General features: G+C 47.0%; 1 protein-coding gene across 8 annotated transcripts in view; it reads right to left on the bottom strand.

The window, feature by feature from the left end:
• Positions 1–13,680, bottom strand: part of PDE1C (phosphodiesterase 1C) — a 404,822-nt gene that overhangs the window by 50,091 nt on the left and 341,051 nt on the right. For all 8 annotated transcript variants that reach the window (XM_074284348.1, XM_074284347.1, XM_074284353.1 and 5 more), the window contains 4 exons: positions 11,109–11,190; positions 7,922–8,042; positions 6,160–6,335; positions 4,518–4,739 (listed from right to left, as the gene is read on the bottom strand). In XM_074284348.1, coding sequence (XP_074140449.1) covers positions 4,518–4,739; positions 6,160–6,335; positions 7,922–8,042; positions 11,109–11,190 — 601 coding nt within the window. The remainder of the gene's footprint in view (positions 1–4,517; positions 4,740–6,159; positions 6,336–7,921; positions 8,043–11,108; positions 11,191–13,680) is intronic.

The raw sequence follows: 13,680 nt of genomic DNA, 5'->3' as shown, positions 1-13,680 counted from the left end.
ATCAGAATTAATGTTTTGTTATAAGGGACGGCCTGCAACACTTCCAGCAGTCCCTCGGTGGTCCTGGGAAGCCGGCCTCCCACTCCCCACAGGTTCCCTGTCTCAACATTCACGTTTCTGGCCCGAGTACTAGGAAGGTGAGAGCGGAGCCGGCCTTCCCTCACAGGTCTTGGAGCTGGAGTTGTCGGGACACTAAAGGCCACGACTCTCCCTCTGCAGGTGGGAATTTGGGATCCGAACAGGGTGAGTCGTTTGCCACAGGTAGAAAGTGGCAGGGCCAGGATCCGGGCCCAGATCTCCCTCTGAATCGGGGCCTCCCCAGCCTTCTTAGATAAAGTGCATTAAGTTCTTCCCCTCAGGGTGCATATGGAGTAATAACTACATGAACGGTAATTGAGTAAATGTAAAGATCTGAAAGTCTTCTCACGTAGTTATAAATCACTTTAATTACAGCAGGCGGCGTGAGGGTCCCAAGCCAGCCATTTCTCTCCATCGATTTGTTTCCCGCCTCTCACTCAATGACTACCTTCTTTTTGGGGAAATGTTGGCCTGTGGCGAAGGTCTGTACCAAGGGACTCCAAAGGCAGAGGGAGGACCGCAGATTCAGAATTGGATCAGAACCCGGGAGGGCGCCTGTTTAACTCTTTCCCCGACCCTGCCTCTGGTTCTGTGTTTATTTTCCTGAGCCCAAGATGGCAGAGGTTCCTTTTGAATATATATTTAATACTTCTCTCGCTTTCCTGCTCCAGGGGCAGGCTCAGAAGCGGCCTCATGCTTCAGCCAAAGGCCCCCCGGAGCAGCCGTGTCCCCCGGGCACAGGAGGAATGGCTCTGGGAGTGCAGGACGGTCTCCCTAATATCGGTGGCTCTTCTTTTGGAGGACTCCAAGAGGAGAACGGGATGGGAGTTTTCTGGGTTTGATCCAGGTTCTCTGATTTAAATCTCAAGTTGAGTTGTAACTGGAGAACCAGGATGAAAGGCAGAAGGGGGAACGCTCAGGAACGCCATGTTCACTGTGGGAGGTTAGGAAAAGCTGACTTGAGAGCACAGATTTTGAGCTGGGGAGGCCCTGGGAGACCGTCCAGCCCAAGCCTCTCGCCTGGAGGATGGGGGCAGGAAAGCAGAGGGATTTGCTGACGGGGACCCAGCTAATCAGCCCCAGATCTGAGCCCCAGCACCGACCCTCCAGCCCCAAATCCAGCTCTCCTTTCCAAGCCGCTTCTTCTCTTTGACTCAACTTGTGCCAAAGAAATCAGCACTGCAGCGTCTCAGAAAACCTCTGGCTCTCCCCGTGACGATGAAGAGAACCTTTGTCATGGCTACAATCCTAAAGGACTCACGCTAGAAAACAGTGTCCCTCTGGAGAGAGAAAGCTGAGTGCATGGAAGCACATTTTCTTTGTTTTTCATTGTCTTTCTGCTTTTTCCTCCTTTTTGCAACATAGCTAATAGGGAAATGTGTTTTATGTGACTTTATATAGATATTATATAATATAATAATTATATAATAGATGTAATAATATACACAACTATCTATATAATATAATACATGTTATTACTATTATTATTTTACTGACCCCAAAGATGGCAGACAAGATGGCAGAAGGACCATTCAAACCTACTTCCTCTGCCTCTATGGCTAGTACTTTTCTTTTTATTTATTTATTTTTAATGCTTTTCTTGCTTTCCTACTCCAGGGGACAGGCTCAGAAGCAGACTTGTGCTTCTGCCAAAGGCCGAGCCAGCCCGCTACCACTGAGCAGCCTCGTCCCTCGGGCACAGGAGGAACGGCTCTCTGGGAGAGCAGGACTCTCTCTCGAATGACGCTAGGTCTCCTCTTGGAAGAATCCAAGAGAAATGGATGGGAGTTTTCTGGATTTCATTCATTATATATATAATGGTCATTGTTATTTCTTGCCTCCTCAGTGGGAGGGGAAGGGCAAGAGAGAAGAAAAATATTCAGAACTGCAAACCATTTTTTTCATATAAAGTTTATAAAAAAACAAAAAAGGGAATATATTGCATGAAGTTAGAAATCATTTCATCACAACGTTATATTCACAATATAAACTTTTTTCTTCCAGAAAAGAGTAAGATTATTTTCTTGAGATAAAAAAGTCATTTCTTTAAGGCAGTGCTGAAATCTAAGTCACTGTTGTCATTACCAGAATAAAGAGGATCCTGGATTTCGAAAGGACCTCTGACGCCATCAGATCCAGCCGCGCTTTACATAGAGAGGAAGATGGAGGCCCAAAGGCAGCCTCCCCCTTTTTGCTGGCGTCCTCCCCCTGTCTAACTACAAATCCAGGACAGGTCTCATCTCAAACAAAACAACCAACACAAAAACTCTCTTGTACTCTAGGGCCCTGGGCTCTCTTCTGCCAACAGGAAAGCCACCTCCTCTGCTGAGAAGTGAGGGCCAGGATCCGAGGAGGCCCAGAGAGGCTGTGAATGCCTGGCTGGCCTAGAGCGGCAAAGACCACCCTGGAGACCGTTCTCCGAGCCCTTTTGGGGCCGGTTCTTCCACAATTGGGTACATCTGGGGTAGATGGCAAGGGCAGGCAAACGGCTGTTCTTCCCAGTGCTTTCCCATCAAAATCTCTCTTTAGAACAATGGTCACAAAATCCACCCAGGATTTGGGTTTGTGTCTGGAGGGAAGAACTCCCCCAACATCGCTGACATTTTCTTGGACTTGGAAGCTCTCAAAGCCATTGGACACTCAATGTCACACAAATAGCAGTCAGTGACCCGAGCATAAGCGAGACACAGCCCCCCGTACCAGGGCCAGAAAAGCCACGGGCTGGGCCGGAGGCAGGGGAGTCCCGGGGCCTGGACCTGAATTCCAAGTGTGCTGCTTCCTACTGGCGATCTCGGGAAGGTCACCGCCTCTCTGGGATTCCCTTCCCATTAAACCCATCGGGATCAGGTTGTTCCCAAGGTCTCTTCTCACTCTATAGCTCTTCTCCAAAACAAAAATAAAATATTTGGCACAAAAGAAAACTTACCATTTCATTCATTCATTTTAAAATATAGGATACATAATGCACTGTTGTGCCCTCTGGCAAGCGGCAGAGGTGGAGAAGAAAAGATATCCAAAGATGAATGAAAATCCCAGGATTTCAGAGTCCGAAAGAACTTGAGTAATTGCCGTGCCCAGCCCACACCTGAAAATGAATCCCCCCTCCAACATAGCCAATAAGGGGCTTTCCAGACTGTGCTTCCTCTGAAGAGGAAAGCCTCCCAGCCCAGCCCAGCAGCCCATGGCAACTACTGAGCTGCCCTTGCCATCTACCCCAAAGGGCAGCGCCCCATTGGGCTCATGCTCTCAGCAGCTCTCAATGCCTGGGCGATCGTTTCTCCTGAAACATAACCTTGCTGGCCAGGCTTTTCTCCTCCTTCTCTTTCCCTAGTCTTGCTATTTGTGGGGAGCAGTGGGGATGGCGAGGAGCAGCTCGAGGTCACACTGTCCATCCACTACAAGTGTTCAGGATGAAAGCAAAGCTAGATTTATTCCCCTGTGATTTCACAAAGCGCTGGTTGCACCTGTGCCCTCTTACCCCCTTTACCCATTTTCTTTTCAGTCCTATCGGCCTCCTCAGCATCCCCTCTCCCAGCGCTGGGCCTTTTCCCGAGCTGTCCCCTCTTCCAAGAATGCCTTCCTCTCCAGACCCTTGACTTCCTTCAAGGTCAAGTCCAAGCACCATTCCCTTGGTCCTATAGTTATTCCTGCTTGTTCTCCCTAACCAAATTATGCTGTACACACTTATCTGGTTGTGTCCCCTGACTAAGTCACTCAGTAATCCAACAAGCATTTATTAAATGCTTACTGCATGCACATGCCATCCTAAATGCTGGGGATACAAAGAAAAGCCAGAGTAATTCCTGCTCTCAAGGAGCTGCCTGTGTTGTAGAGGAGATAACACGCAAACAACTCAAAAATAGATGGAGAAAGAGCTGAGTGAAGGCACTCGCAGGAAGTTAAGACATGATCTCTTCTCTACAATCAAAGAAGTGAACAAAAAGCCCCCTTGGGCATTGTCCATCCGGAAATCTTGGAGTATCTCCCAATGGAGTGCACTCCCTCGGAGGCCAGGACATTATTTGCACTTTTTCTCTTTATAGCAAATCACCTAGAACAGTGCCTTGTACACAGTAGGCCCTTAATAAGTGTTTGTTGGATTCCTTCATGGAAACCATGAGCCCTTGGAGTTTATAATCTAGTAGAAATGCACACTAAGCCAAATCATTTCATAGGGAGAAAAGGCAAATTTTTACTTTAAGTGAAAACTTGAACTACCAAACCCCGCCCCCAAATCCTATCGTTTCCACAGAACCAAATATTTGTGCTCCTAAATAAAGGTAGTCCATGTGACAAGTTTTTGCTCAGCACACAGGTCTCCCCCCTCTACGCTTCTCGACGCAGCCCTCCCCCTCCCCCAAGTGGGCCACTTTCATGAAAAAGTCTGGATTCCGCCACTGAGAAAACCAAAATTCCAGAGAAAGACCCTGTGTCCTCACCCGTGTGCTTGTTGTCTCCGGCTTTGGAAGGATGTTTCCCGTGAGGGTTTTCACTTCTGTGGCCTCGGCCCCCGTTAGCTTGGCTCTTGCCTTCTCCAGCCTTCTTCTTCTCGGGCTTGCCCGGCGCCCCTTCCTCGGCCTGACTCTTGGCTTCCATTTCCTTCTTCTTCTCCTCGGCCTCCTGCTTGGCTTTCTCCTCAGCTTCCCGCTTGGCTTTCTCTTCTGTTCCACCGCCATCACAAGAAGCACATAATGGGGAGGATAAACAAAAGCGATCGTCAGTGAGAGCCCACCAATCACCACCACTCATTAATTAAATCCGAAAGTGGAAAAGCTCTCAAGGTGGACACTGGGGAGTCTAGGTCTCACACAGATTATTCCAGGTGCTCACGAGCACGCTGAGCTTCCCCAAGCCCCAGAGCGTCTCAGAGAAAGGGCTCCAGAATCAGGTACTAGAGCACTTAGAGCCAAAGCATCCGAATTCAAATCCCTGTTCAAACGGCTCTGGGAGTCAGCACACAGCACGCTGGAGAGGGGATTGGAGTGGAAATACAATTTTAAGCCTCAGATACTTGGTACTTTTATAGCAAGTCAACGAGGGTGACGGGAAATGCAGACCTCAGAAAACAAGCTGGTCACAGCCAGAGCCTTCCAGACACCTGCAGGACCTACACAACCTCCAGGGCACTTTGGGGATCTATCATCTAGTGAGTTACTCGTCCCTCCTAGTTTGGGGTCATCTGCAGCTCGGACGGGCATTCCCTGCCCTAATCTGCATAAATAACTTTAAGGGGTCCATCACAGAGCCAGGCACTGGGACGCTCCCATCAAACTGACATCAAAGTCATGGCTGTCCTCGGCTCAGACCATCCAAGTGATTCCTGGTCCTCGAGAGGCTGCGAATGTTTCCCTGACTCTATTATGAATTCAATGTAGGGACCTAATGGAGACATGAGAAAAGGGACTAAGACTATGACATATTTTCGGCCTCATTCTCCTAGGAGACAAGAGTCCAACTTGTCACGCCGGTAAACAACGTGCAGGGACACAGATGGACCTTGCCGACAGGAGAACGGCTAAACAAACTGTGATCTGCGAAGGTGAAGGGACCCGGGAAAGGTGTGACGAACACAGGGAAGCATGGGAAGGTTCATGAAACTGATCCAAAGGGAAGTAAGCAGAGTTAGTGACAACAAAGCAAACTGGGATAACAACAAGCCAGCAAAACGAGGCTCTCTGAAAATAGAATCAAGTTTGGCTCAAAAGAAGAGAAACAAAGCTAAGAGATTAAAAAGGAGCAGAAAGCATCAAAGGCCAAACTGGAAAAAGGGGAAGTGGGGTCAGGAAGGAGACCTCTCCCAATTTCTCCCCCAAAGGTGAAGGACTACGGGTGTTGAACTTCGCATATTAACATCAAGCTTTTTAAAAATATCGGCTAGATTTGCTTTTTTTTCTCTTCTTTCATAATTTTTTGATAAAGAATGACTCTCTGGGGAGAAAGAAGAAATATGCTGGAAAAGATAAGTGACATAAAACCAAAAGTATCAGTAAAACTTTCTTTTTAAGAGTGAGCCAGATTTCATTGGGATTGGGGTTTTCTTGAGGGAATTATGCTTAGAATCTTCCTAGGAAGATCAGGTACCTTTCGGAATTTTGGCCCGCCATTTCTCCCGGTTAACGTGCACCACCTCGGTCCAAGTGGCTTTAAAACTTTTATAGTCCACAGTGAGGACGGAATTGTTGATCGAGGCACTTCCTTCAGACCCGGTGCTCCGGACGCTTGATCGCTTTGCATCCGATGGGCTGATGCTATTCAAGCTAGGGATGAGATAACACAAGAACACAGGTTCCTATTATAAGTGTTTGCAGCTAACCCAGTCTAGATGGACTCACTGTTGAAGGCTTATCCCCTCAGGGCAGCTAGTTTATACACTGGTTTACCTAGTCTTAGAATATGGTCCCTTGGTTTTCCAAAGCAAAATTGAGAAAGTTGAATACACATTCTGAAAAGTTTGAAAATGAGAAAGTGTCTAATTCGTACAAACTTCCCCTCTCTCCCCCACCCCAGAAAGTCTCAATCCCATATCTCTTCTCCAATTTGGATTTTTGAAGTCCTTACCAAACTTTACCTCCTCAGCCTAGCTCTTCTGTTGTAATCTCTAATTTGTAATGAGCTGAACTGATGTTTACACCAAAGTTTTCCACTCAGCTCTGTATTTTAACCATCATCAAGAAGAGAAATATTTCCCAAGCATAACACCCAGCTGGCGTCATCCACCAGATGTTCGTCCTTCTCTTCTCCCTACCCTACCCTAGTTCTCTGCAACCGTCTGTTCACCCCAACATCTGGACTCCATGTTGGACCTGGACTATTTGTGTCTCACTATCTTGGGAGCCAGAAGGCAGAAAGGGATAAATAAAGGATCACCTCTGATGCAACTTTCTCCACTTTTCCCATCTTTTTTGTTTTAATGAAAATGGAAAACCTGTCAAAGGGATGGCAGTTCAGTATTATGGGATACAAACAGTTTAGAAACAGCTTTTTGGTCAATTTAATTATGTGGATAGTTATCCACAGAGATGTAAATGTTGACATCATGAAGCCCACCAAGTGGCAAATGAGACCAATTAATGGAATGGACACATGAGAGGAAGCCATGACTTTGCAGCAAGTTTATGGGAAATAGTGGGGGGCAAAAAGGGGGCATCTTTCCTCCTCTCTAAAATTTTAAACTGGCCCACCTGCTTGTGAGAAGCTGGAGGATACAATCCCCTCCAACATCCCCCTGTGCCTTCCCTGCCCACTTTTCTCCCCTAATCCCGCCTCTTCTTTTTCTTCAGTGCTTTTCTTCCCCTTTCTCTCTTCTCTGATAAAGCATAAATAGATGGAAACAGGATGGAAGGAATGGGGGTAGTTCAGAGGACATAATGCAGATTATCTCAATTCACTCCCTTTCTGACCAGCTTTCATCCCCTTACAATGTCGGGTTGAGAGAGGGAACCTGATCATTACAACTTTGCTGGTTTTAATAAAAAAAAGAAAAAAGAAAAAAAAAAGAGAAAGAAAGAAAGAAAGAAAGAAAGAAAGAAAGAAAGAAAGAAAGAAAGAAAGAAAGAAAGAAAGAGAGAGAGAGAGAGAGAGAGAGAGAGAGAGAGAAAGAAAGAAAGAAAGAAAGAAAGAAAGAAAGAAAGAAAGAAAGAAAGAAAGAAAGAAAGAAAGAAAGAAAGAAAGAAAGAAAGAAAGAAAGAAAGAAGCAACAAACACAAATTTCCATCCCCACCACTACCCTGAAGTATCTGTAGAAATCAAAAGGTGGGCACTTGCCAATGGTAGGAAATAAATGCCCAGGCCTTAGCCCTAAGCCAAAGCCCCCACCCAGAGCCTTGCAAGGTCCACCACTGACCTCGAGCGCCTGTGCCCAGTCCCACCAGGTTGGGAGGGTTCGTCGATAAGTGGAGATACAATCTTCTCAGTCATGTCGGTCAACACAGTGAAGGTGGGCTCCACGATAAAGTCAATGAAACCTGCAGAGAAGCCAGGATGGCCACAGATTATTCAGGGTTAGCTAGGGTCCTTAGCAAAGGCCACTGAAAATCCTTTCCTTCTTTGAAAAAATGAGCAGAAAACTACATCAAAAAGCAACACGACTATTGTTATCCTCATTATTATTATCAACATTATTACCATTATCATCATGATGAGGATGACAGGAGCTAATTTTCACATCAAATTAATTTTAAATACAAATTTAGTTAGGAGGAAGGTAAAGAGAGTAGCAGGCAGATTTCAGGAAGAGATAATTATGACAATAAATGTCATGGAAAGATTGCAAGTCAGAGATAATGGGTTCCAATACTTCATTTGGAGCCTTCTCTTTCCCAGCCTGACCAGCCCAGTTCCTTTAACTATCTTATGATATTCAGTCATATGGTGTAGCCTAATTTCATGATAATTTGGTGTCTTAGCTACCCACACAGCATTATGTCACGGACAATGTCAACAAAGATGTTGTTTATACTTTTATCCCTTCAGATAAATAGTCATTTTTGAAGTCATTTGGTGTTCACATGTGATGACTTAAATTATCTTCTTGAAAAAACAAAATATCCATGATCTTGACACCTTGGGCTGATTAGAAGTCTAAATGACACCGGCCTACTTCCTGCCTCTGATCCAGAAGTTTATTCATCAATGGATTCATGATCTTGACTAACTTCCTCCAACAATGACCATGACCCATCTACACCTTCCCATCTAGTGATTTTTTTTTTAACCATAAACCCTCAACTTAAAGCCAAGGAGTTCTTCTAGGTCTTTTTATGTGCAGAGGATAAAAGTGTAAAACATAAGTATCTCAAACCACATGACCAGCATTTCCCAATCTTACATTTCTTAGACATATTTCATGTTACTTTTTCATTTGAATCATCACTGTTAATTGGCAGCAATTATCTCTTAATTGTCCTATGGTCATTGACTAATTGGAGACTGTGATGCTGGGTTTTTTGCTAAGTTCAAAAAAATCACTACATCATTAAAATCATCATATTACACTGAAAATCATATTTTACATTTAATCCTATCAGGGTTGATCATATTCGTTTTTTTTTTCTAATTCTAGCTTGTCAAATACCTGTCATCCAGTGAGTTCACTTTCTCACCCAACTTTGCATCATCTGCAAACATGGTGAGCGTGCCATCAATGTCCAGACAAAGACATTAAATGGCAGAGGACAAAGAGGACAAAGGTCCCCAGAGTGACCCCATGGGAGCTTCTTGCCATGTTGACAGTTAACAACCACTCCGACTCTGGCCATCCAACCAGTCTCAAATCCACATTATTGGCTTACTATCTAATCCAGGGGTTCTCAAACTACGGCCTGTGGGCCACATGCGGCCGCTGAGGACGTTTATTCGGCCTGCTGGATTATGGCAAATGGGCTGAGGGGCGGAGACAGAGTGTGAGCTTTTGTTTTTACTATAGTCCGGCCCTCCCACAGTCTGAGGGACAGTGACCTGGCCCCCTAGTTTAAAAGTTTGAGGACCACTGATCTAACTCGTCACTCCCCCATGTCCTGATAAAAATAGCCTGAAATATTTTATCTAAAGTTTTGCTAAAACTTGTTCAGCAGTCCTTCACCATTTTGTGTCATGGACTCTTTTAGTAAAGAGCAGAAGAGACAAATAAGTAAATTCAGAAAACAAAATGCATGAAGTAAAAGGAAACACAGATTGAAATGAATGCTGCTATTACCCACACAGGTACGTGTGCATAACAAATTTTATGAATCAAGTTTATGTACCCCAAGTCAAAAACGCCAATAAATACACTATAACCATAGCCTTCCCCTCATTTACTGGAGACGTAGCTATATGGTGTCTCCAGGGGGATACTACCATTAAAAAGTGCCTTGTGTGGAAGGGAACACGTGACCGAGTACAATCCAGCCTGCTCTCTCTTGCCTATACAATCCCGGACGCAGCTTATATACATCTGCGGATCCTGTCCAAGGGAGACCACCAAAACGACCCCCAGCCTGGAGCATCTTTCCCACCAGCTTTACCATCTCCTTCTTGATCAGCTTTTCTTAAGTCACAGAGGTTCAAAGAATAGGCTGAGTCTGGGAAATGTGACAAAAGTGCTTGTGAATCTCTGCTTCTTCAAATCTACAGGCAGCTTTGGTGGGAGAGGTTGATGTCATAGTGGTCTCTTTGCTTAGGATCAGTGCACGAGGAGCAAATGTCCCGTGAAGTGAGGTTTCCTGTGGCCTTTGGGCAGACGATGAAACAACGGCCGCATTTCATGGTTTCGTTCGCCCGTATCATTTTCATTTCCGCCATCCAAAGCAGATGACTTTGGTCAAAATGTCCCCTTACCTGGTGGCTGAACTACTAATGGAACCTTTCCCTAGTTAGGCAGGCTGGTCTCCAGGGAGCAGAACCCACACTTCCTAGTGCTGATGCTTTCTTTTACTGCTGGAGATATAGATGGCAAAGTCCTAGACTCAGATCTGGGTTTGAACCTTGTCTCAAGATACTTATCAGCTATGTGACCACAGGAAAGGTTCTTAATCTCTGATTGCCTTAGTTTCCTCATATGTAAAAGTCAATCCATACAATCAACACGGAGTTTGTATGCTCTACAGAAGTCAAAACTCCTTGGCAAGGTGGGGGCCAGAAGGACGCAGTCACGTGCACACGTCCAAGAGAGTTCTGACCTTCAGGCACCAGCCCTTGGGCCCTGGAGGTTTGGCTCACTTGCCAAAAGACTCTGGCAAGCCGCCGCCCTGTCCTGGTCTCCCAATAATAGTAATGGAGAGCATTTGCCAAATTTTTTAGGCCATGATCTCATTTGATCTTCCCCCCAACACTGGGAGGCTGGGACTGCCGCTGTTCTTATTTTACACGTGAGCAAACGTACCCAGGATGCCCCAGCTAGTGCGTGTCTGAGGTCAGAAGGCTCTAGGTTCCCTTAGGGCTGACCTGAACCTAGCCATGGCAAAGCAACCTTCTCCATCTCCATTTACCCATCTGCACAAGTGGACCTCGGGAGAAAGGACTCACTTCCACGCGCTGCAGGTGATACCCACCTACTTGAGACTGAGCCACCATGGTCGACTTGCGGTCACACAGAGGGGAGAAAGGCAGGCCGAGCTCCGCTTCCCTGTCACCCTGGGGAAAGGAAGAACACAGCCTGTCAGGGGGAGGCAGCCCGGTCAGCCCCGGCTACCTCCCAAGCACCCTGGAGCGCTCCTTCATGACTTCGGCTACATCATATGACCGGGGTCCCTCCCTCGTGCTTTAGTCACACTGTCCAGGGACAGGGATGTTGCTGGAACACAAGAGCCTCAGCGTCTCATAGTGACTGGCCTCCGATGTAAGACTGGCTAAGAACTCTCAGCACCTGCCCACCCTGGACAGTGTCAAAGAAGGCAAACTCAGAGAAGAACGTGGCCCCATGGGGCAGAAACCAGGGCCCGGATCCGAAATGCCCAGTGCTCTCCATCTTCCCCCCGGTCACACTGGTTCATCACGTGACGAGATTTCGCCCCTGGCTGCAGAGTGTGGGACACCTTGTCAGGATGTCCGGTACTTCCCTTCACGGTGCCCTCTGCTGCCCTTCTGTGCTCCCTGCATCAGTCAACAAGCAACTGTGAAGGGAGCACCAAGTGTCAGGCCCTGGTAAGCCTGCTGGTACAGAGAGTCTCTGAATACTCATTAGCTGCTTGACTTGGCTTGTCTCAGTTTCACGTCTGGAAAATGGGGAAATAACAGTATCTACGTCGCAGAGTTATTGTGAGGACCAAATGAAACAATATTTGGAAAAGCGTTAGGTCTAGAACCAAAAAATTTAATTTAATTAGTGTGAGACGAAGAGAAGTGTGATAAAGAGTGCGCAGTGCGAGCCTGTCATGGATGCAGATGGGAAGAAAGTAAAAAGACTGGATCAAAAGGCAAAGGCGTCTGGGGGAGTTTGGATGTGGCTCACCAGGAGTTAAAGGGACGCTTGAACACAGATCCAAGAGATTTGCGGGGAGGTCCTGGTGGGGAACCACTGAGGGGTAAATGTGCCTGAAGTGAACATCAGTTTAATGAGTCAAAATAAGTCCAGTGAGAAATAAAAGAGCTTGAGGGGACAGGGACTTCCCTGAGCCTGTGCAGCTCCTGATGAGACGGAGAGCGCATTAGTCCCAGGTCCTCCCAAAGGAGCAATGCCAGTGCTCTGGGGACAATGAAGCAAGAGCCCCGGCGGGTGCAATATCCGTCTGCCCCAGTAATCTCTAAGTGGGAAAAAGAAGCCCCTGGAGGAGTCAGTGGGCGGAAGGAGGGAGGAAAAGCCCCAGTGAACTTTGACTTTCAAAAGTAATTTAGAGCTAACAGCATCCGAGTGCTTCCAAAGCCACTGAAATCCAGGTCACTTCCCCAGGCATTCATCAGATCTCATTCATAAAGACCCTCTCATCCGATCATTCACATAAACCAAATCCCGGAACAAATCTAAAATTAGACTAGCCACAATTCCAATAAAAAAGGACCCGAAAGATGTGACAGAAAAATCAAGGGAAAAGTAGGCCGAGAGAAGCCGACCACATTTCCTGTGGCGAGGGAAATCTGTTTCTGGTTCCCGACAGTCTGCTCAGAAGCGAGCCCCCCACTCCCACGGGACTGTTTGTTTCCTTCTGGCTTTTAAAGGCTCGGCACTATTGGGCCACTCTCCCTCAGATGCCCAATCTGAAACGAGGCCCTCTCGGCTGTTGCCGGGCAAGGGTGGCCCTCCCTTCCATTCTCATGGCCTCTCCTTACTCTCAGCCTCATTCCGTGGGATTGTTCTGAGAGTGTCAGACGTCAATAAACAATAATCCAGCCAGAAGCGACGGCCTCCTCCCCAAACTGCACGTTCCTCCCTTCTAGTTCCACGGCAGGAGAAAAAGTCACAAAATAACAGCACCCATTTCTGCGTCACTTCCACTCAAATGCAGGAAAAGGGTTTGGTCCATCTGGAAGCTCAGGCCTACGGGCACAATGGGAGTTAAGTGCATCTGAGGGCTGCAGGAACGGGAGCAGGGGCTGAGCTTCCTTCAGGGCGGTTTATATTGTGTTTGAACATCGTGGGCACACAAAGCTTCCTCCCTGCCTCCAGTCCCCAAGCACGCTATGCTGATGGACGTGGCAGAAAGAGCCCCAGAAGAACAGAACAAAGCTCCACACGAGAGCCCAGCCTTATTCTTGACTGAGTCGTTCCCCTTCTCTGGGGAAAAATGGAGGCCTCGGAACACGGGGCGCCTGACCTCCCATCAACTTAGGCCATTCCGAGGCTCTTAAAGACTGCTCTCCACTGGGATGGTCTTGTCCTAATTCGAACAGTCTGCACCAGAACTGCGAGTAGGCAGACTGTTAAATGAGCGTGGGCTGTGCAGAGACAGATCTGGACACCCCCGGCCTCTTTAATTAAGGGGGATCCGTTTGCCATTGATGCCATTAAGCCCCTCTTTATTCTGCCTGCAAACAAATGTTTTGTTTTTATTTTGTATTGATCATGGGACAGGGAGGAGTAAAGGCAGTGGCCCAACCTACCCCTGAGACACTGGCTTGGTGACCCTGGCCTGTGACTTTTTATTCATTTTTGCACTGTCTGGAGGCGCTGCTGGTCACTGAGCTGAC

Source organism: Sminthopsis crassicaudata, chromosome 1 (assembly GCF_048593235.1).
Source record: "Sminthopsis crassicaudata isolate SCR6 chromosome 1, ASM4859323v1, whole genome shotgun sequence".
Lineage (NCBI taxonomy): Eukaryota > Metazoa > Chordata > Mammalia > Dasyuromorphia > Dasyuridae > Sminthopsis > Sminthopsis crassicaudata.
Note: the sequence above shows the minus strand (reverse complement) of the source record. Positions and strands in the feature narration are given on the sequence as shown.